Source organism: Oncorhynchus clarkii, chromosome 10 (assembly GCF_045791955.1).
Source record: "Oncorhynchus clarkii lewisi isolate Uvic-CL-2024 chromosome 10, UVic_Ocla_1.0, whole genome shotgun sequence".
NCBI classification, from domain to species: Eukaryota; Metazoa; Chordata; class Actinopteri; order Salmoniformes; family Salmonidae; genus Oncorhynchus; species Oncorhynchus clarkii.
In genome coordinates, this window is record NC_092156.1 from 5,318,591 (window position 1) to 5,342,456 (window position 23,866).

At 41.1% G+C, this 23,866-nt stretch overlaps 1 protein-coding gene across 1 annotated transcript; it reads left to right on the top strand.

Moving 5' to 3' along the window:
* The first annotated feature begins 12,545 nt into the window (after positions 1 to 12,545).
* LOC139419807 (stonustoxin subunit alpha-like) lies at positions 12,546 to 14,929 on the top strand. Its single transcript, XM_071169792.1, is given in 2 exon segments — positions 12,546 to 12,639; positions 13,890 to 14,929. Coding segments are annotated over 2 exon segments (1,134 nt in total).
* The last annotated feature ends 8,937 nt before the right edge of the window (positions 14,930 to 23,866 follow it).

The window sequence follows — 23,866 nt, forward strand, 5'->3', positions numbered from 1 at the left end:
AGTGCAATTGTGGATATTAAAAGTTTAATGATTTTGTGCTTTGTCCAATTCACTTTGTGTATAAATTAAACGTTTTATGCCTGTCTCTTAATATTTGCATACATTTTTCTGATCTCCTTTTGCATTTTCTTTTTCCAGCTGAATCCTTGTCTTTTCATATTGCATTTTTCTGATCTCCTTTTTACATTTGCTTTTTTCCGCTTCACTCATCCTTTCATCTTTCTCTCGCTGTCTATTAATTTCAGTATTTTCTTCTCCAGTCGCTGCCTACGTTTTTCTTCCATCTTTAGTTCTGTTTCCATTCTCACGTTCTTAGCAAGGAGCTGCCCGTCATTCTCTTCGGTCCTCTTTTCCTTCTCCGCTTTCTGTTTATCAGTTCTGGCTTGATCGCGGTCTCTCTCTGCCTTATCCACTCGTTATTTACATTATTTTATTCCTCCACCCATTCTCTTGTTGATCTTGTAGGTTTGACTTGCTTAGAGATTAGATATGAAAATACCCCAAAACAGACAGTGAATGCTACAGTAATATTGTACCGTTTCCTGAATGTGTTCCTGTGTAACAGTATAATTTTAGACGGTCCCCTCGCCCATACCCGGGCGCGAACTAGGGACCTTCTGCACACATCAACAGTCACCCTCGAAGCATCGCTCCACAAAATCCGCGGCCCTTGCAGAGCAAGGGGAACTACTACTTCAAGGTCTCAGAGCAAGTGACGTCACTGATTGAAACGCTATTTAGCGCCCACGCTAACTAAGCTAGCCGTTTCACATCCGTTACACTTGCTTCACAATTTGTTTTTGACAAATGTGTGTTCTTAGGCTCAGTAGAAGCTATTGAGGCATTAGTGATCAAAAACACATCTCAACTCTGACCCATCAGCATGACTTAACAGGATGGTCAAACAAGGTTAACTTTTTCATGTTACTTTAATAACTTACTACAATATAACTGCCACCAGCCTCAGTTTCTAATCTAGAAACCCTGAATAAAAATGTGTAAATCATTTGTTCATAATTGACTTGCCTAGTTAGTGTCAATGAAATAGAAAATGTTGGTTTGTGAAAATCTATTTTCTCATCTGTCTGTTCAAGTGAAAAGGTGCTTGGAGTGTAAAGTAGTAGTCATGCTGTCTTCCTCTGAAACTCTTTCCATGTCGGGGAAGGTGTAAATACCACATGATAGAGTTCAAGTGCTTTAGAAGTCCCAATAATTATTCAGTACATCAAGCTACTTAGGTAGCTTCAGTAAATTACCGCATAAAGCTTACTTCATCATTTTATGTTTAATTATTTTTACTGCATCAGGGATAGTGTACAGATTTTCCGGCTTTACAGCCTTCTTCAGTGTGTAGATACACGTTTATTTTAATTCAAAACATTTGTAAAGTAACAGCAGCGGGTGCTTCTAGTCAGCGTTGCTGCTCATCTGCCCTTCTGGGATGTGGCTTTTCTGGTCTACCTGTATACAAATATAGAATTATAGGTTTTGCGCAGCGGAGCGGGCACCTCACATCAATTCATGAAATAGCCCACTACAAAGGACGTCAGTTAAAGCCATGCATACTGTACATTTGTTAGGCCAACTCAAACTAACTCAAAAAGTCTGAAATGAACAGCGTTCTTGTATAACAGGGAAGGACTGGCTTTGCGTCGGGATCGAACAAGTTCATCCACCACGTAGAGGTGACTCACAACAATTTACTCCAAAGAGAAGCCATGTGGCTATATAAAGGTTTTGCTAAGCAACAATTTAAGGGTTAGTAGCCTACCTTAAGTCAACGAAGCTTGCCGATGGCTGTCAACCAGACAGAAATCACAAGTAGATGTTCAGAGTAGAAGCCAAATACAGCACATACTTCAGAATGTATGGGATGTTTCTCTACCCAGATGTAGCCTGGCGTCTGACAACCTGTTTTATAGACCAAATCACAGAGTTTCTAAACCCAGAGGCGCAGCATAGCTCGATTTCCAGGAACGGTTGTGAAACAGACTAAACAGAACATGCCGGGGTTTGGAGCTTGAGAAATCAATGAGAGAAGTGAAAATATCTACCTCAGTTGTTAATTTTCTCGAAATCAAAAGGCAAAACCTAGATTCGAGCTAGTTTCTTAAGTAGTTGAACATGTTATTTCGCCAACCTCGTGAAAGTGATAGACTGACACGTTTTAATTTTCGTCAAAAACACGTTTATATCGAAAGACTGACGTTGATTTGAATGCCTGCACATGCGCAATTCGGCGCAAGATGACCAGTAGACCCGATGACTTGCTTCTACGCCTGAGTTTTGCTAATCGGGGATTTGAATTGGATAATCATTTTCAGCTTATCTTCATACTGTACTGTCTTTGACCAAATCTCTCTTTCTTGTAACACATGTGACCAACCCACCCCGACACTCTTCTTGGAAATCACGTGACTGAATGTATGCATCTAGCTGCAGTCCGAATACAAAGGATGCATCCCAAACACGTAAAAAAACACCCTCTCCCCTCAAATTAAGTGGACACGTCAAATCTATTTGTCACATACATGTGTTAAGCATATGCTATTGCGGGTGTAGAGAAATGGGTTGTTTCAAGTGCCATCAGACTGTTAAACAGCCACCACTTACATTGAGTGGCTGCTGCCAACACACTGACTCAACTCCAGCCACTTTAATAATGGGAATTGATGGGAAATGATGTAAAATATATCACTAGCCACTTTAAACAATGCTACCTAATATAATGTTTGCATACCCTACATTATTCATCTCATATGTATATGTATATACTGTACTCTATATCATCTACTGCATCTTTATGTAATACATGTATCACTAGCCACTTTAACTATGCCACTTTGTTTACATACTCATCTCATATGTGTATATACTGCACTCAATACCATCTACTGTATATTGCCTATGCCGCTCTGTACCATCACTCATTCATATATCTTTATGTACATATTCTTTATCCCCTTACACTTGTGTCTATAAGGTAGTAGTTTTGGAATTGTTAGCTAGATTACTTGTTGGTTATTACTGCATTGTCGGAGCTAGAAGCACAAGCATTTCGCTACACTCGCATTAACATCTGCTAACCATGTGTATGTGACAAATAAAATTTGATTTGATTTGACCGTGTAAAAACAACCCATTTCTCTACACCCCCAATAGCATATGCTAAACACGTGTATGTGACAAATAGATTTGATGTGTCCACTTAATTTGAGGGGAGGGGGTGTTTTTTTTACGTGTTTGGGATGCATCCTTTGAATTCGGACTGCAGCCAGATGCATACATTCAGTCATGTGATTTCCAAGAAGAGTGTCAGGGTGGGGTGGTCACATGTATTACAAGAAAGAGAGATTTGGTCAAAGACAGTACAGTATGAAGATAAGCTAAAAAATGATTCTCCAATTCAAATCCCCGATTACACTTGTTGACGATGTCATGGCGACGTTGGCAAGCAAAACTCATGCGTAGAAGCAAGTCATCGGGTCTAATGGTCATCTTGCGCCGAACTGCGCATGTGCAGGCAGTCTGTTTAGTCTGTTTAGTCTGTTTCACAACCATTCCTGGAAATCTTGCGATGCCGCGCCTCTGGGTTTAGAAACTCTGTGATTTGGTCTATAAAACAGGTTGTCAGACGCCAGTCTACATCTGGGTAGAGAAACATCTCATACATTCTGAAGTATGTGCTGTATTTGGCTTCTATTTTGAACATCTAATGGTGATTTTTGTTTGACATCCATCGGCAAACTTCGATGATTTAAGGTAGGCTACTATCCCTTATTTCAACGATAGACCGAAATTGTTGCTTAGCAAAACCTTTACTGTCCAATCATTAAAGCTACAATCCGCATTTGGTGAAACTGGCACGTCCGTTTGGGATATTTCAACAAAGAAGACGTTACTTCAAAGGAAGAACACCTTTCTTCCATCTGACACAATTGCATAAAATATTCCCACTGCTGGTCGCTCCTCTCTTCCGTTTCATCACTGAAACAATATCAGAGGCGCTGGCGCTGTTTCACCAAATGTAGATTCTAACTTTAATTGATCTTTGAGAAATAACATTGTCAGTTCTCCAGTTATTGTGGTCCACAGCTGAGGGATGGGTCTAGGGAAATGTAACCCCTCTCAAATTCAAAAGTGCTCTAGATGCCAGGACTGACAGTCCATGATATCTGCATTATAGTTTTAACCATCTTTTGAATCAATACATTGCTTTATTACATTTACAATTTTTTTAACCTTTACAAACAATGGAGTAAAAATACGTGTCTTATTCCCATTAGAACCCAAAATAAACAATCGTACTAAAGCTCATGACGTATTCATAAGTTATATTCTTCACATTGCTGCTCCTACTGTGTCATTAATTTAAATGTGTATATATGAACCAAACCCCGACTCTATAGCTGTAATAATGTGGATGCTTTATTGAACAAAAGAGAACCATCGGGCTCTCCCAGAGGCTTGGCTGGTGCGTAAATCTCGCTGGTGTAATGGGTTCGCACTCAAGTTGTCGCATAAATCTTTCTTCATTATTCGGTGTTTTTAATCATTTTCACTGCATCGGGGATAGCATAGCGCACACAGATGCATCATAACACATGAGATGGCCCACCACAAAGGACATCAGGCAAAGCCGTTCATAAATATGTGGGGCCAACTCATAAACTATATGAAACATCTGATATGGACAGTGTTCTTGTTTAACAGTCTAAATGTGGCTTATGGGAAGGAGGTGAAGTCTAATTCTTCGTTTAAACCGTGTGGAGATACAACATTTCATTTCTATAGCCACATGGCTTCTCTTTTTGAGTAATTTGTTTTCAGTCACCTCTAGATCTATCTATCTAATTAATTGCTTTGCGTCGGAATCGAAAAAGTTCATCGACCCCGACGCAACGCAATTAATTAATAGATAGATTTTGTTTTATAAACTGTCTCACATCTGGCGAGGTGGTATCTCGACGTCTAATCGTGGATTGATGTTCTCCAAGATGTTCAAGGCGCGGGACACCTACTCATTCCAGGCTTTTTTTAATTTATTTTTTACTATTTTCTATAGTGTAGAATAATAGTGACGACATCAACACTATGAAATAACACATATGGAATCATGTAGTAACCAAAAGTGTTAAACAAATCAAAATATATTTGATTCTTCAAAGTAGTTACAGTTTGTTCTGTTTTTGTTGAGGTGTATTAACTGGCTTCTGACAATCCTCTGTAGCATTGCAATAAATAGATTTGTCCGATCTCTTCTGACACAGAAAAATCCACACATTTTTATTCAGGATTCATCACTTGCGCTATGCACCTTTTTTAATGACTAAAATAAACAATCCAATATACTGTGCTTGGCAGTAGCAGGAACTGCAAGAAGCCCCTGGTGTGACTCAGTGTCTGCTGTGATTGGCTGAGATTTCACAACCCAGTGGACCGCTCCCGTCCCTTGACCCCACCCCTACAGCACTGGTTAGATGTCAATCCCATCACTCAGTAAAACACCTCAACATAAAGCAGCAAATATGGATATTCAGAATTTCTTCTGAAAGAGAGTCAAAAAGCGATCAGGTTGAGTAGTGAATGAGATGGAGAGGGTAGAACAGCCAGAAAGTCAGTGCAGCAGCAGAGTTAGCTGCAGGGTTGGTGGTAGCTAACTAGTCTCCATCAGCATAAGGGTAGGCTAATGCTAATAAGTGAGTGTATAGTATCCTAAAGGTATTGTAATCGGACAGCAAAACCTTTCTCAAATCACAGTTATATACCTCCTACTTAAGACACTCCCTCTCTCCAATCCTTAGTGTATGGTTTAACAGCAAAAACCTTATTACTCCCTTCAAGTGACCTGTCTTCACCTCCTGACCTCAACCCCTCCTTCATCTAATCCACAGATGTCCATCTGTCTTTTCTGTACCAACACGGTGCTTTGCTCCCGTCCCCCAACACATTCCAACACATTCCACAGCGATCTGTCCTTCTACAGAGACATACAACTCTTTCATTTTCTATCTCAATGATCAAAGTTTAGCCAATTCCAACAGGATGTTTGGAAAGGTGCTTATTTCCGGCGAGTGTATTTGATTTGTTTTGTTTCTGTAGATTGTCGCATAAAGCTTACTCATTATTCAATGTTTTTAATTATTTTCACTGCATCAGGGATAGCGTACACAGATATTTAGGTTTTACAGCCTTCTTCAGTGTGTAGGTACAATTTTATTTGAATTCAAAACAGATTTATGGCACCTCTCTCCAGCCTTGAATCTGCCAGGCTGAGACATTTTGAGATCTGCCCTGGTGCCACAGGGTCATAAATTACTCTGCGAATGAGCAAGGGTCAAGAACTGTCTGGGAGAACTCTGGGATGTGTCACGACTTCCGCCGAAGGTGGTTCCTCTCCTTGTTCAGGCGGTGCTCGGCGGTCGCCGGTCTACTAGCCATCGCCGATCCATTTTTCATTTTCCGTTTGTTTTGTCTTTGGTTTCATTCACACCTGGTTTTCATTTTCTTTAATTTCTGTGTGTATATTTACCTCTGTTTCCCGCTTAGGTTTGTGCGGGATTGTTTTCATGTTGCTCATTGAGGTTTTCCTCAGTTCATTCACGTGTGTACAGAGTTGTTGTATAATTAAGGAGCGTTGTTTTTTCTCCTTCCGTGACTATTTGTTCCAAAGTCTTGGGCGTTTTGTGGTATTGTACCTGACCCATTGGCCTATTAAAGACGTTCCTTTGAACATCTCTGCTCTCCTGCGCGTGACTACCTTCACTAACCTCAAGTACAGTTTCACAACAGGATGACTCTAGAAGCTCGCCCATGGCAACGCAATAAAACACCTTAATAAAGGCCACTTTGGAGAATGCTGTGGTAGCATGTGCATGCAAAAGACTGCTTACAACAATTAAACCTCTTCTGCAAAAGTACTTTTGCAACCAATGTTATAATAACACTTACGGCAGTACGGAATAATACTACATACGATAAACAATATGCAAAGAAGCATTGGTAACTCTAACGTTAAAGAATAGTAGCAGCAATACAGTAGAACACAGAGGAAGACTATGATAGACAATGTTAGCAATTTATGTTATTCTTCAATAACACAGGCCCCAAAGCAAATCAGGGGGAGAAAATAGATTTATTTGAGAAGGACAAATCATAGATGCTATGCTGAAATGTAGGTGTTCAATCTTTCCTGTCTTCAGTTTTTCTCCACAGAACAAAGAACAGGATGCCATTCATAACCCCCCACCCTAGTCTGGAGTTGACCAATCAGAAGTCCTTGCAGTACAACTGGGCCAATGGCCAAATAACAAGTATCCTGCTCCCGACTCAATGTACAGACCAATGAAAACGTGGCACACGTAGCTCTGAGTCCAGAACTGACATTCCACAGATTCTAAACAGCTGTTGAACTGAAAACCAACTCCTATTGATCGTTACTTCTCGTCCTCTCATCCTCTGCGTTGTGTATTCATCTTCAAAATATTCTTATAACAACAAACTCTCTCCTTGAGCGTTTCTTCTGGAGAGGATACCCTCTCTTCTGGAGAGGATACCCTCTCTTCTGGAGAGGATACCCTCTCTTCTGGAGAGGATACCTGGCTTGATGAAGCTCCACAACACATTAAAACCTTGAACAGAAGACCGTTACTTAACTCCACACGGTTTAAACAAATAATTAGATTGCACCTTACTATACGCCACATTTTAGACTGTTATACAAGAACACTGTCCATATCCAACTTTGCATACAGTTTATGAGTTGGCCCCACATATTTCTGAATGGCTTTGCCTGATGTCCTTGGTGGTGGGCCATCTCATGAATTTATATGATGTATTTAGGTGATCGGACAACTGGGTCGGTTGATTTGTGAGTTGCCCTTCGTGCCCTATAATTCTGCATTTCTTTGTGACTAACTTGTATACAGGTAGACCAGAAAAGCCACATCCCTAATTGGCAGATGAGCGGCAACCCTGATTAGAAGCACCTGCTGCTCAATGCTGTTTTGAATTAAAATAAAATTGTACCTAAACACTGAAGGCTGTAAAGAAACACAGAGGATGGTGGCAGTTATATTGTCTTAAGGTATTAAAGAAACATTAAAGTTAGCCTTGTTGGACCATCCTGTTTAGTCATGCTGGTGGATCACAAATATTTAATATCTTCTACTGAGTCTAAGAACCCACGTGTATCAAAACAAAATGTAGTAGAAGCTGGAACACTTTCTTCAGGAAAAGGTACCAAATATACAGTACAAAAAATACTGTTTCGAGAGCAAAAGCATTCACTGTCTGTTTTTGGGTTATTTTCATATCTCATCTCTAAGAAAGTCAGAGACCTACAAGATCGACAAGAGAATGGGTGGAGATTGGTCAAAAGATCGAGCGGATCAGGCAGAGAGAGACCGCGATCAAGCCAAAACTGATAAACAGAAAGCGGAGGAGGACAAACAGAAAGCGGAGGAGGACAAACAGAAAGCGGAGGAGGACAAACAGAACATGGAGAAGGAAAAGAAAAAGACAGAAGAGGATTACAGGCAGCTCTTTGCTGAGAAAGTGAGAATGGAAACAGAACAAAAGATGGAAGAAAAACGAAGACAGGAGCGTGAGAAGGAAACTCTAAAAGTAATAGAACACAATAGACAGCGAGAGAAAAATGAAAAGACAAGAATTCAGCTGGAAAATGCAAAAGGAGATCAGAAAACTGTATAAAATGTATCCACATATTAAGAGACAAAGGCATAAACTGTTTAAATTATCCACATAATGAATTATTGGACAAGGCACACAATCATTGTATACCTTTAATATCCACAATTGCGCTGCCTGTTTTATTTTCCCCAAATGATGTGCTTAAAGGGATAGTTCACACAAATGACACAGTGGTTTAATAACCCTGTTAGCCGTTTTTGTTTACCTGGCTGCTGCCACCAAATGCTTTTCAAACCAATGCCTGTTAATATCTGAGAATCCTCTGTAGCTTTGCAATAAATTGATTCTATTGATGCCTTGTTGTCCGATGTCTTCTCTGACACTTCACACCTGACACAGAAAAATGCAAACAGTTTATTCAGGATTTATTACATTCAGTATTTACATTAAACTCCCTTATAGGCCGGCTTTCAATGCAAGGCATGTTTTCTATAAACATGTATCCATACCCAGTATGTTAGCCAGTGGCGTCATTAGGTCTGGGCTTCCGGGGCTTCAGCCCTGGATATTAGTCCCCGACCCTTTTGATTGTATTTTTTACATTCCAGTCTGGTATGAGTTTCCATAACCACACATCAGATGCGCTATGCACATTTTAATGACTAAAATAAACTATCCAATATACTTTGCTAGGCAGCAGCAGGCACTGCAAGAAGCCCCTGATGTGACTCAGTGTCTGCTGTGATTGGTCGAGATATAACAACACAGTGGACCGCTCCCATCCCTTGACCCCACCCCTACAGCACTGGTTAGGTGTCAATCCCATCACTCAGTAAAACACCTCAACATAACACAGCAAATATGGATATTCAGAATTAAAGCGAGTCAAAAAGCGATCAGGTTGAGTAGTGAATGAGGTGGAGAGGCTAGAACAGCCAGAAAGTCAGTGCAGCAGCAGAGTTGGCTGCAGGGTTGGTGGTAGCTAACTAGTCTCCATCAGCATAAGGGTAGGCTAATGCTAATAAGCTAGTGTTTAGTCTCCTAAAGGTATTGGGTGTGAGTCTGAGTTATTTAACAGTATATTTAGTGAATGGGAAAGAAAGCTAAGGATGTTGATAGAAGTCATGATATTAGGAAAAGTAGTTATTTCCAGCCAGTGTATTTGATGGGTTTCGTTTCTGTAGCTAGCTTCTGTAGCTAGCTGAGACCGAAGAGATGATTAACTGGTTCTGACTGAAGCACATATCTTCTGACAGGGACACAGTGCCCCCCTGTGGACGGAAGCTGAACTTTACAACATATTTAATCCTTTTCAAAATGAGCATTGTTGAGATGGTAGAACTGATTAAATGAATCATAGGTCTTATAACCTATATCATTATACAGGCAAACATGCTTGGCTCATGTTTGTTATTTCCATATAGGCTATGTAACTATTTCTAAAGATCCGGCCATTATTAAATTGGTGAAATTATTTAGTTGTGCTTTCATTTTTTACTCTTTATTCTTTTAGCTACTTACTTTTTCTATTGTTGTTGCACTGCAGAGAGGTGAACCTGCAAGAAGGGGCAGGGCAGCCAGAAAGAGGGGGGAAAAGATGGCCAGCTTTGTGGTTATATTGTACAGTGAACAAAACATTAAATACATAGGCTTTTAAATGGTGTCCTCAAATGTTATGTAATGGTAGAACTGACGAGGTCTGTTAACTCATTCCATTCCAAAAGTCAATTTTTCTTTGGCTCAAGTCTCTTAATATTCATAAAGCCTAGGGGGCTATGTAGCTTCTTATCTATCGTGTTTGGAGTTGTGTTGCGCTGTTATGTGAACATTTTAAATGTTTCTTTACAGTTGAGTTGCCCTGGTTGTGTCAGTATACTAGGATACTAGGATAGGGCTGTAACTGTACAGGTATACCTACCAAAACGTTTGGCACGGGACCTTGGTTTGGTCTGCACTGTGAACCTGAATTAATATTTTTTTTTTAAATAATAATAATACAAAAAAATTAAATTCTAGGCCTATAGGCTATGCTTACACTGTGTTGGATGCCATTGTCCCGTGAGTAAAGCTGAAAAAACATTGTACGTTATTCTGTTATCATTTTGGAATCGCAGTCACTTTACAACAGCGATGGACAGAGTTGTGGATAAAACATTAATAGTATGTTCTCCACTGCTCAACGAGAATCGGCGAAAGATGGAATTCAAATTATGGAATTAAAAATGTATGGTACCAAGAGCCAAAAGGTAGGCTGCTATTTAATCATCTGAACGGTAATTGGTGAACTAATTTGGCTAACTTTTCCCACCTGGGACCACACACACACATGGAACCACACTCGGAAACTAACTCATGGATGAGTTCAGTCATGGCTGCTAGCAGTTCTTAATGAACCAAACCTTAAATGAGGCCAAATCAGGAAGGGCAGTCACCCTTTAAATCTCTCTTCCTTGCTACCTTTCAGAGCCAAGGAGGAGGACGGATGAGAACAGCAGGCCAGTGGAGCACTTTGAACGGCAGCAGCTAGGGGCAAATGGTAGGGAAGAGGAGGATTTAGGTGACCTAGACACAGGACCAAAACAAGTTAAGCTACCTCAGTATCCCCTTGGACATTCTGGATTGCAAAACTAAAGAGACCCAGCAGACAAGACACCGAGATAGATGGCAACAGAGGAGTAGATGAGGCACAAAACACAGAGACAGCAACACAACAATAGGATATGATGAAGAGACACCAGAAGAGGAAAGACAAAGAGACTGTAACAAACAAGAACCTGAGACAGCAACACAACAATAGGATATGATGCAGAGACACCAGAAGAGGAAAGACAAAGAGACTGTAACAAACAAGAACCTGAGACAGCAACAGACGAGGCAACAGACGAGGCAACAGACGAGGCAACAGAGAAAGTGACAGAGTAGATGGAAAGTGAACAGAGGTGGGTTCAATCACTTCAAACTGCTCTATAGATTCTAATTAGTGAAAGAGTTAAACATGGTTTACAAAGGATTTGCAGGTTAAAAAAAGCTTGAAATTACTATTAAAACAATTATTTACTTTTTACAATCAGGACAGGATTAGAGAGGAGGGTAGACAAGAGAGACAGCAACAGACGACACAGAAAGTGATGGAGGTAGTATGTGTGCTCAGCCCTCTGCCTATTACCTAAAGCTGCTGTATGTATTCTAACTGTTACACTGCTTGGATACGGTGGGATTCTTTAATCAGTTTGGCTCGTTGGGCAAGTCTGTCTGTTTTGAAGTTGTTCAGGGGTTTTTGGCAATACACTGTAGATCAAAAATGTAATCATATCAAATTGTATTTATCATATGCGCTGAATTACAACCTTACCGTGAAATGCTTACTTATGAGCCCTTAACCAACAATGCAGAGTTTCAAAAAAGTAAGACATTTGCTAAATATTTTGTTTTTCCAGACTAGAGACCCACAGTAGCTACTATAATTGAGTACTGGCAGTGTCTGCTGTGGCAGGTGGGAAGGTGCAAGTTAACTAAAATATCTATTTTTTCAGTTTGGTGCATTACTTAAGTCAACTCTTAAGGTGGATTGTTTTAATTAAGACAGTGTCTTTATGTTTTGTTTCTTGCAGTTCAAGGGTTTTTTCCAAAGAAATAAGTGCACCAAAGTTCATGGGCTCCAGAGTCCTCTTCCTATTCAGAAAGAGCAACAAGACCGGTGGACAAAGATGTGAGTGACTCAAATGTTTACATAACATACTGTATCAGTGATATTTTACACACGCTGCATTGCCTGGGCAATGAGCAAAAAAAACAACAATTTTATGTTGAGGGACAAATGATCTGTTGAAAGGTTCTAATACCGGGGCTGCTGAAGTAACCCCAGTTCTGATATGTTTTCAGAACACTGAGTCATGTCTGACTCGGAGACCATCGAGTTAGCCGTTCTGGGCTGACCCTTCCAGCTGGGGATGCTGTATGACTGTCGTAGAGATGTCCTCATTCCAGGTACAGGAAACTATTCCTCTTTGGTTTGGAGGTAATCAATATGCATCATCTTAAATTCATTGACAGTGTTTCCACCATTGAGTTGGATAGAGGGCACACTGTTCCAGCACGGGGAACACCATTGAGGGCTTTCACCATTTTAAAGTAGTTTCTATGGATTAAGGAAGAATCAGCAGGAGGGGTCAGCCAATGAATTGCACTCCTGAACAGACATTCCATAACTGCAGATGTCAGTAAATCACCAACCTTGGCTTTATACCTGTTCAAACTATACACACTCCACACAGTAGGTGGTGGTATACACCTTTACAGTTTATTTACTAACTGCTAATACATTCATAGCAGTAGAAGACATTGGGGCCATAATTGTGAACATAAGCAGCCATTTCCATTGAAACAGTTTCTCCAGCTCAAAATGCATCTCAGCTAATTAAAATAGTTGATTTACTTGCATGTGACAGAACGCTAAATTGTAGCTGGTCCCATCAGATAACATGGCATATGCTAGCCCTATGCTAACCTCACCAGATGGCACTAATTATATTCTGTCTGATCCATCTTGAGGACCCATATTTAATTGTATAATCCTTATTTAACCCAAAGGAAGTCTCTCCCAGTTGACTACTTCAAATGGTGAAAGTCCTGAATGGAGCTGCCCATGCTAAAACAGGCTTTTGGGCACTAAATGAGGCTGTCACAGAATCTGCCATTGCAGAGAGAGATGATCTTTCTGGTACATCTCTATGGTTACCACAGAGTAAGAAAAGTTAGAGGATGCACTTGGGACAAAAGAGTGATGGCATGCAGGTTGTTTTTGAAGTGTTCATATTGTAGTAATGCTGTCAATGGCAAAGATGGTAATCTTTTTTTCCCTTCTGAGAGTGTAATGTGGTGCCATTTGTCCCTGTAGGGAACCATCTGAAAAAAGGTTCAAGATAGGACTCTTTCTGATTCTCTTTCTGCACCTTTTATTTGGAGCAAAGGTTCTATTTGACCTGAAAGAAGCTCCAGATAGAACCCCTTTCCAGACTGGTTCACATGGTGCTACAGAGCATTGTTTACTTCTGAGGGTAGGAGGTGTAGGTTTTCTAAATATGGGTTGACACCTAGAATATTTACTTTGAGTTCAATATTTACCTTTAATTAGTTATTTGTATGAAACCATGTTTACATAGAAATATTCACACATGTACACGTTGGAGTATAAATTTCACAATAAACGTTCTTTGGTCCTTCTCTTTAAACTGCAGGTATCACTCTCTGGGATTCTGCGATGCTTCAGAAACACATCAACGTCTGTCCACAACCGAACACCGACTTCAAAATCATTGCTTCAGACTCAAGTGAAGACAAGTCAGAAGCTTTGAATGTGTCTGCATCTCTTGAGGCCAGTTTTCTTAGTGGCTTAGTCAGTGTGAAGGGTTCTGCTGAATTCCTACATGACAAAAAGACCTCAAAGCGTCAGTCTAGGGTTTCTCTGCAGTACCGTACCACCACTCGCTTCGAGCAGTTGACCATGGACCACCTGGGGGCAGGAAATGTGAAATACTCGAATGTCTTACAAGAGGGCTCTTCAACCCATGTGGTGACTGCCCTGCACTACGGAGCCCAGGCCTTCTTCGTTTTTGACCAAGAGGTTTCCTCAGGAGAAAACCACCAGGACATCCAGGGAAACCTGCAGGCTACAATAAAAAAGATCCCTCTCATATCAATAGAAGGGCAGGGAAATTTGGAGATGAGTGACGAAGAGAAGAGAGAGGCCAATAAATTCAACTGCACCTTCCATGGTGATTTTGCACTAGAAAACAACCCTGTCACATTTGAAGATTCCATCAAGGTGTATGCTGGCCTGCCACGTCTGCTAGGGGAGAACGGAGAACATGCTGTGCCCATGACTGTCTGGCTCTATCCTCTCAAGAACCTGGACTCTGCAGCTGCCCAGCTAGTCAGGCAGATCAGTGTTAGCCTGGTGCGTCGCGCACAGCAACTCTTAGACGGACTGGACAATACTGATGTACAATGCCAGGACATGATGAAGGAAGACATGGCTATCAAGTTCCCTGAACTCAAAGCCAAGCTCAACAAGTTCAGGGACTTGTGCTCAGAGTACAAGCAGGTGTTCCAGAAAGGTCTCTGTAAGGTTCTTCCCAACATAAGAGGAAGAGGAATGGAGGAGGAAGAGCTGATCAAAATGCTCAACAGCAAAGAACGTTCTCCATTCCAGAATGACCTCTTGATCACGTACCTGGACGACAGAGAGAGAGATGAATGTTGTCAGCTCTTACCTTGACATAATGAAAGAGGTACAAGTTGTGAATTCAAGCAGTGAATTGGATGGAATAGTGCTTGATCAAGCTAATGATTATGTAGTGTGTTTTGCATTATCCTATTTGAAGGAGAAAGAAGAGTATCTGGTAGTCCTGGAGAACTACTTGCTGGAAGAATCTAAGAGTGATTTTTCACTGACACCTTACAACCCCAACGCAGTCGGGAAGACTGCAGCAGAAAAGTGGTTTCGCTCGGGGGAGGTAACGACCTTAACCAGGCAAACCATACATCTGTTCCTAGACTTCAAAGAGTCTAACAAAGGCAGAGAAAATCTTCCATTCTGTATTGCATCAATTCCAAACAAACTCCTCACTGCATCCTCCATCCATGTCTATGAAAGAGGGACACTTTTGACTCCACAGTTTGAGCTGCCATCAAAGCCAGGTGTTCTCACCATCAAGAGTCTGGGGCATGACTGTGTACACTTGCAAGTCAACCCTCCCAACCTTGGTGTTACCTCTGTGGAGTCGTACCAGGTGTTGTACCAGGCTGAGCAGGCTGACTCTGAGTGGATCGAGGTCAAATCTGATGCTACTACACAGGTCACCATCAGTCGTTTGGACCCATACAAAAAGTACCGCTTTAGCTGCAAGGCAGTGTGTAGACCTGGTGTGAGCCTCTCCAGTGACTGGACAGAACACGTCAGGACCCGCCCATGTAGCCCCCCTGGACCACCCGCAGAGAAGAGGATAGAATCGGGAAGTATCAGAGTGAACTGGGACATTCCTACCAAGGCGGGAGATGATGTTGAAGTCATTGGTTATGTGGTAGATTACAGAAAGAGTGTAAAGGCTATAGACAATCAGATGTGGCACACCATCAAAACCACCACTAGAGAGAGTACACTGGAAGGTCTAGAGGCTGACACTGCATACAGCATCAGAGTCTATGCTAACTGTGGCGAAACAGGGAATAGTCTACCCAGTCCTGAGACTGTGCTGACTACCCTTAGGGTCTCTGATGCCCAACCGAAGACAAGCAAATCAACAGGAGCAAAAAGTCAGGAATTCCTCACAAAATCCCATAAGGTGGAAAAGGGCAACCCCTCAATCCACTGGCTGAATCTGGAACAGAAGTTCGTTGTAAGTGACAGTTTTGACCAGTACACATTTGGGAGGAAAGTTGAGCAAGGGAATAACAAGGTGATATTGCTTCTGGGAGCCACAGGTTCAGGAAAAACAACTCTGCGTATAGAAGCATGGCCTTAACTACATATGAGGACACAGAGTCGACTGTGTGAAATTGTGTAGCATAGACTATAACGTATAGAAGCATGGCCTTAACTACATATGAGGACACAGAGTCGACTGTGTGAAATTGTGTAGCATAGACTATAACGTATAGAAGCATGGCCTTAACTACATATGAGGACACAGAGTCGACTGTGTGAAATTGTGTAGCATAGACTATAACGTATAGAAGCATGGCCTTAACTACATATGAGGACACAGAGTCGACTGTGTGAAATTGTGTAGCATAGACTATAACGTATAGAAGCATGGCCTTAACTACATATGAGGACACAGAGTCGACTGTGTGAAATTGTGTAGCATAGACTATAACGTATAGAAGCATGGCCTTAACTACATATGAGGACACAGAGTCGACTGTGTGAAATTGTGTAGCATAGACTATAACGTATAGAAGCATGGCCTTAACTACATATGAGGACACAGAGTCGACTGTGTGAAATTGTGTAGCATAGACTATAACGTATAGAAGCATGGCCTTAACTACATATGAGGACACAGAGTCGACTGTGTGAAATTGTGTAGCATAGACTATAACGTATAGAAGCATGGCCTTAACTACATATGAGGACACAGAGTCGACTGTGTGAAATTGTGTAGCATAGACTATAACGTATAGAAGCATGGCCTTAACTACATATGAGGACACAGAGTCGACTGTGTGAAATTGTGTAGCATAGACTATAACGTATAGAAGCATGGCCTTAACTACATATGAGGACACAGAGTCGACTGTGTGAAATTGTGTAGCATAGACTATAACGTATAGAAGCATGGCCTTAACTACATATGAGGACACAGAGTCGACTGTGTGAAATTGTGTAGCATAGACTATAACGTATAGAAGCATGGCCTTAACTACATATGAGGACACAGAGTCGACTGTGTGAAATTGTGTAGCATAGACTATAACGTATAGAAGCATGGCCTTAACTACATATGAGGACACAGAGTCGACTGTGTGAAATTGTGTAGCATAGACTATAACGTATAGAAGCATGGCCTTAACTACATATGAGGACACAGAGTCGACTGTGTGAAATTGTGTAGCATAGACTATAACGTATAGAAGCATGGCCTTAACTACATATGAGGACACAGAGTCGACTGTGTGAAATTGTGTAGCATAGACTATAACGTATAGAAGCATGGCCTTAACTACATATGAGGACACAGAGGTCTGTGGATTTTTTGGGCCAATTAATATATTTTATTGCAAGATAATAAAATAGTAAAGGGTTGTTCCTTGGTTATTTAATTTAATGTTAGTTTAGTTTTTTTGTCTAAAGGAAATATTAAATAATTATATGATTATTGTGTTTTTGTAATTATTGGTTCTAGTTCAGCACGTGAACAGGGCCGGATTAAGAAATCATAGGCCCAGGGTTTAAAATAAATTAAAACTATAATGCACACTGACTCACCTAATGATGCAGATGAAGCCATAGACTACCCACAGTGATGGCCATTGTGCTTGCTGTGGCAATAGTCCATCTCAAGATGTGCGACTTTGAAAAACAGTGCTGCTGTTAGCTAGAAATTTGGAGTAGATTTCTTTTACATTTTTTGTATTGTTTTAACATATAGATTAGTCTTCTCTTTTCAGCAGTAGACATTTGCTTTCCAAACTACATTTTGTCCAGGATTGTATTTTGAAATCTGCAAAAGGCAAACAGACAGTTGCAACCAGCCATAGAAATATACTTAACCAAAATATAAACAAATTCAGACTTTATTGAGTTACAGTTCATATAAGGAAATCAGTCAACTGAAATAAATAAAATAGGCTCTAATCTATGGATTTCACATGACTTGGAATACAGATATGCACATTCAAAACAACAACAAATGGGTGTGGATCAGAGAACCAGTCTTGCTCTGCCTTATGCAGCACGGCACATCTTCTTCCCATCCAGTGGATCAAGCTGTTGATTGTGGCTTTGAGGCTATATTGTGTTTGTTTACATGTCCTTTGTTTACAACTATTGGAGTAAAACAAGCTTATATTTTGGGTTCTGTTCGGGTACGAATGAAGCATTTATAAGTTACATTCTTCTAGAATCAATGGTTACATATCATTAGGTACAGAAATGGATGTAGCAACTGCTGGTTGTAAGGTAAGCTATAAGGTAAGCTACTGTTGCATTGATATTGTACATGAGGCCAAGACTTGCAATCACAATCCTCTCATGTGAATCCTCTTCTTGTTTCATTGGAACTTGTAAAAACACCTTAATAACCCTGTAATTTACTATGCATTTTTTAATCCTGTTTCTATGATCGGTTTCCACTACCATGTAACCCAGTTCACTTTGGATAAAGACATCTGCTAATTGGCAAATATTATTAAAGTCTCCTTTGACTCTGGCTTCCCGATGTAGTTACCTTTCCTTTCCAATAGATGGCAGTCAAAGCTAGTTGAAGTCACTATAGCAACAGGGACAGGGGGTTAGTACGTGTTGAAAGTAGTTTTATCTTGGTACCCTTGAACCTGTTTATTATAGTGGACAAGCTAACGAATACTATTTTTACACAGACATTAGGCCCATGTCTTGAAAATAATACAGCAGGCTAGATTTAATAAATAAACTGGTTTTATTCTAGCTCAAAGTCAATGTAAATGCCACTTGCTTCTAGGTATGTTCTCCTAATGGAAGAAACGACACACGCAGGGACGACACACCGTACTCCTCGTCCAATTCTCCCTTGTGCCCATAGCAGGGTGAACTAGCGATATGCTGCCAGGCTGTATGCTCGGCAAACAAAATCATAAGAAAAATTAGTCTGATAACGAAACTAAATCTTATTGTATTCATGTTGAGCACGCCCCATCATGGGTTAGAATGAGATTTAATGAATCATGATGCTGTCTGCGATTCCAACTTCGGCATCTAATCAAGAGGCCAATGCGTTACCATCGCGTCAAACTGAGCTTATGATAATTATCGTCATAGGTTAATGATTCTATATATATTGAGCACACACCCACTACTGATGTTAGCTTTAAACAATGTAGAATAAACCAACATTTCAGCTATAACTGGCAAACCTGCTGATGGCTGGTCGAGTAACTTCTTCTGCCAGGAAGTCCTTCATAAGTATTAGTCCAATACTCTGCCATCCAGACAGATTGACAGGAACCTCTGACTGGATGTAAAACAGCCACCATCGACTGGGATATTGTACTGTATCGCCACCATCTCTCTACAACTCACACTCCCTAGCCATTATCTGTCAGTATCCGCACTCACACCAGGTTGTGTCACCGCTACTCCGACCCTCTAGCTGAGGTGTTTCAGGCGTCATATCTGTGTTGTTACTGCTACGAGATCAAACTCTGATCTGGGGCAACGATCGCCTCAAACATGAACGGCTTCAGTAGGATTATTTGCTCCCTAACTAAAGTTATTTCATCCCCTGCCATAAACTCATTCTCAGACTCGGAGCTACTCTCCTGCCAGTGATGCAACAATGCCAATATGTTCTCTCCTGCCAGTGATGCAACAATGCCAATATGTTCTCTCCTGCCAGTGATGCAACAATGCCAATATGTTCTCTCCTGCCAGTGATGCAACAATGCCAATATGGCGATTTACAGTTACAGTTAGCTGGGGTTCTAAATCCTAGTGTTCCCCTGTAATGCGCCTGACATTATATTGTGTAATCGGACCATTCTATTTCAGACTCCAGTGCAGGAGAAGCAATGCTTTTTTCATGACAAAATCAAACAGGTCTGAGCTGTGCTTCGGGCTGCAGCTCACACAGAGACAGCACATGGACCGAACAGTGACACGTCAACAGTAAAAGTGCATGTAAATCACAGGGGAACAAAGCCAGGACAAATAGCCATATTACAATTGCGTTGTTTAGGCTACTCTATAACCCATTATAAATGCATTAATTCACTGTGATATATAAGGCCAAAAAGCCGTACATCGTTTCACAGAAACAGTTCCATAAATCAACAGTCACAGTCACACAGTGGCGGGATAAATCCAACCACACATAGACCTAACTACTGATTCAGGACCACGGACAATTACTGCGAGTCAGCGGAGAGAAAAGAGTCCCGGCACTCCGGCTATTTCAACACAATGTTGAAAGAGAGCACCGACAGGAACAGCAGTCACACACAGCTTCAAATGTTAAAGAATAAGCAGTCCATTTCACTAGCAAATAATAAACCAGTAGACCCCAATCATATCAATACACTAACACAACCATTAAGCAATTCCAACACAAAATGAACAAACCCGCAATTACTTCCCATTACAAACATATATTATTACGTTCAGCACACAAAATAACCGGTGATTTAAAGTCCAAATGAAAAACAGTTTCACATGCATTATATAAAAAAGATTAATAGCAACAGCAAAGGAAATGCAATGCAATAAAATGAAAAGATGTGCCACTCTTCAGATAATGATCATTTGAAAACAAAGTCCATCCTCCGGTCCTTCTTCATGAAATGTGCATTTAGTTTGTCCCTTTGATTTTATATCCGAGAAAAGTACTTTCTTCATTGAGATCAAAGTCAGGGCTGGCAGTCGGGCCTATCCAGTGGACTTTCCTAGAGAATTGTGAACACAGTATTGGGGAAGGTTTCCCTATATCTGGGGAACTGTTGGGTCAAGGAGGGTAAGGAACATGAGCCATTTGTGGATCTTGAACCGGTTCCTTAGCTGAGTGAGAAGGTTGTCGATTATCTTCAAAGACTACTTGATTTATGTCCACCGCAAACGAGCATCTTTGTATGGGATAAATAATGTAAAGCTATTTTGTGACAATGTTTTTATGTTGCAAATTGCCTGTTTAGCCGGCGTATTGTGCCTATGTCGGAAGGTGTGTTGTGTTCTGGCGTCTTAAAAGAGGAGCCGTGTTGAGGGTCTGGGGTGTTGGACGTCCTACAGGCGATATATTTGCTGTGGATCCCCTGGTTCAGATAGAAACAGCTCCAAGGGTCTGAGGTGTTGGACGTCCTACAGGCGATATATTTGCTGTGGATCCCCTGGTTCAGATAGAAACAGCTCCAAGGGTCTGAGGTGTTGGACGTCCTACAGGCGATATATTTGCTGTGGCTCCCCTGGTTCAGATAGAAACAGCTCTGCCATACATTCTCAATGTGTCATATAATAAATAACAATAAGATATAACATTACAATTTAAAAAGAGGCTTTAAGATCAACAGCTAATAGAACAGGGCACCAATGTTTAAATATATTCATATTATGAATAGACCAAATAGATGAATGAATTGTAATTAGTGAAATAAAATCACTTTCAAAATGATAAAAACATTTCACAATAGAATAGAATAGAGAATAGGACAAATAAACATTGTGTTTCACAATAACAAAGCCCATCAATACATTTTAAATGACCCACAATATGATTAAAAAGAGTTAGGAAATAACAGATACAAATATGAACCATGTTCTCAATTAATACCATCAATACAACATCAAAATCCTGTTAAACGGCAAGGTACTGGAATGACGAACCGCATTTGCTGTCTCTGATTGGCCGGCTCCTTTTTCTCTACTGGGACCCTATTACTACTGCTCTTCCATGCTGTCCCGAGGAGTGGTGCGTCACGTCATGCCAGGATGTTTTGCACTGTACTCACCTTGAGTGGGTTGAGTCACTGACGTGAACTTCCTGTCTGGTCTTGCGCCCCCTCTGGCTCATGCAGTGGAGAAGACCTTTGTGGTCTACAGTATACTCAGCCTTGTCTCAGGGTAGTAAATTGGTGGTCTGTTGTTATCCCTCTAGTGGTGTGTGGGCTGTGCTTTGACAAAGTGTGTGGGGTTATATCCTGTCTAGTTGGCCCTGTCCGGGGGGAATCGTCGGACACAGCCACAGTGTCCGCCGACATCTCATCCTCCAATATCTATGCTGTAATAGTCTATGTGCCGGAGGGCTAGTGTCAGTCTGTTGTATGGGGTGGCAGGTAGCCTAGTGGTTAGAGCGTTGGACTAGTAACTGAAAAGTTACAAGATTGAATCCCTGTGCTGACAAGGTAAAAATCTGTCGTTCTGCCCCTGAACAAGGCAGTTAACCCACTGTTCCTAGGCCGTTATTGAAAATAATAATTTGTTCTGAACTGACTTGCCTAGTTAAATAAAGGTAAATAAATATATCTGGTGTAATTCTCCTGTCTTATTTGGTTTCCTGTGTGAATGTAAGTATGATCCCTCTAATACCCTCTCCCCCTTCCCTCCTGGAGGACCTGAGCCCTAGGGACAATGTCTCAGGATTACCTGGCCTGATGACTCCTGGCTAACCCCAGTCTACCTGGTTGTGCTACTACTCCAGTTTAAACTGTTGTCACCCCTGGTCTGTTTCACCTGTCCTTGTCTCCAACCCCCTCCAGGTGTTGCCCCCATTATCCCCTGGGTTCTTATTCCTATGTTTGTCTGTTGACAAACAAGATAAACTGGCAGGTCAACCAGCATTTTGTCTCAGCTCCTGCTTTTCCCCAGTCTCTTTTTCTCCCTCTCTTGGTTTTGACCTTTGCATGTCCTGACTCTGAGCCCGCCTGTTGACTACTCGGCCTGCCCCTGAGCCTACCTGCCGTCCTGTGCCTTTGCCACTACTCTGGATTATCGACCCTTGCCTGCCTTGACCTGTAGTTTTCCTGCCCCTGTAATAAACATTGTTACTTCAACACAATCTGCACTTGGGTCTTACCTTGATTCCTGTTCTGCCAGCAGCTTGCATCTCTCTCTCTCTGGCCATCTATGAACATTTGAACATCTTGAAGGACAATCTGGCCTTCCTGGCCATGTATTCTAATCTTTTCCAATCGGCCACTCCTCAGAGCGTGGTTCCTCTCTAGGTTTCTTCCTAGGTTCCTGCCTTTCTAGGGAGTTTTTCCTAGTCAATGTGCTTCTACATCTGCATTGCTTGCGGTTTGGATTTTTAGGCTGGGTTTCAGTATAAGCACTTTGTGACATCTGCTGATGTAAAAAGGGCTTTATAAATACATCTGATTTGATAGAAAGAAGAGGAAGGGAAGAGCTACTAAGGTACACAATAGTACATTTTGGTAGACAGAAGGTGCTCTTTGGTAAAAGGGGTGAATTGGTCATCAAAAAGGAGGACCAAGGCACTCTTCATATAATTAATTAAAATGCCTTTATTAATATGGCGTGTTCAATAGAAACAAAGTTTTTTTTAAACGACGCGTTTCGGCTGCATGGCCTTCATCAGGGAGGAAAAAAAAAAGGAATACAATGTCCTCTTTTGAACAGCTTTTCCAATTAGCCCTAATTGGAAGAGGGAGTGGTTACACAATTGATTGGACACACCTAGTAAGCAATACTATACACATTAAAATATGAAATACTGAAGCTATGTTATCATAAAGATGCAACTCCAAGCTAGAAGTATCAGAACACGAAAAAGTAGTTCTAACCTTAAATATGACTGGGAGAAGTGTCAAGAATAAGAAAGCAATAAATTCCATAGTATACTAGAACACAGCAAAGCATGAACAACAACAGTCTAACCATAGCTGAGGGAAATTGAGCAAAATGTCCACTAGATGACAGCAAATGGACCCATCACGACCCTACAGGAAGGTTGAGAAATCCATATCTTCATTTAAACCAGGGTATTTAGTGGCCTGTAGTTTGTAAATCCAT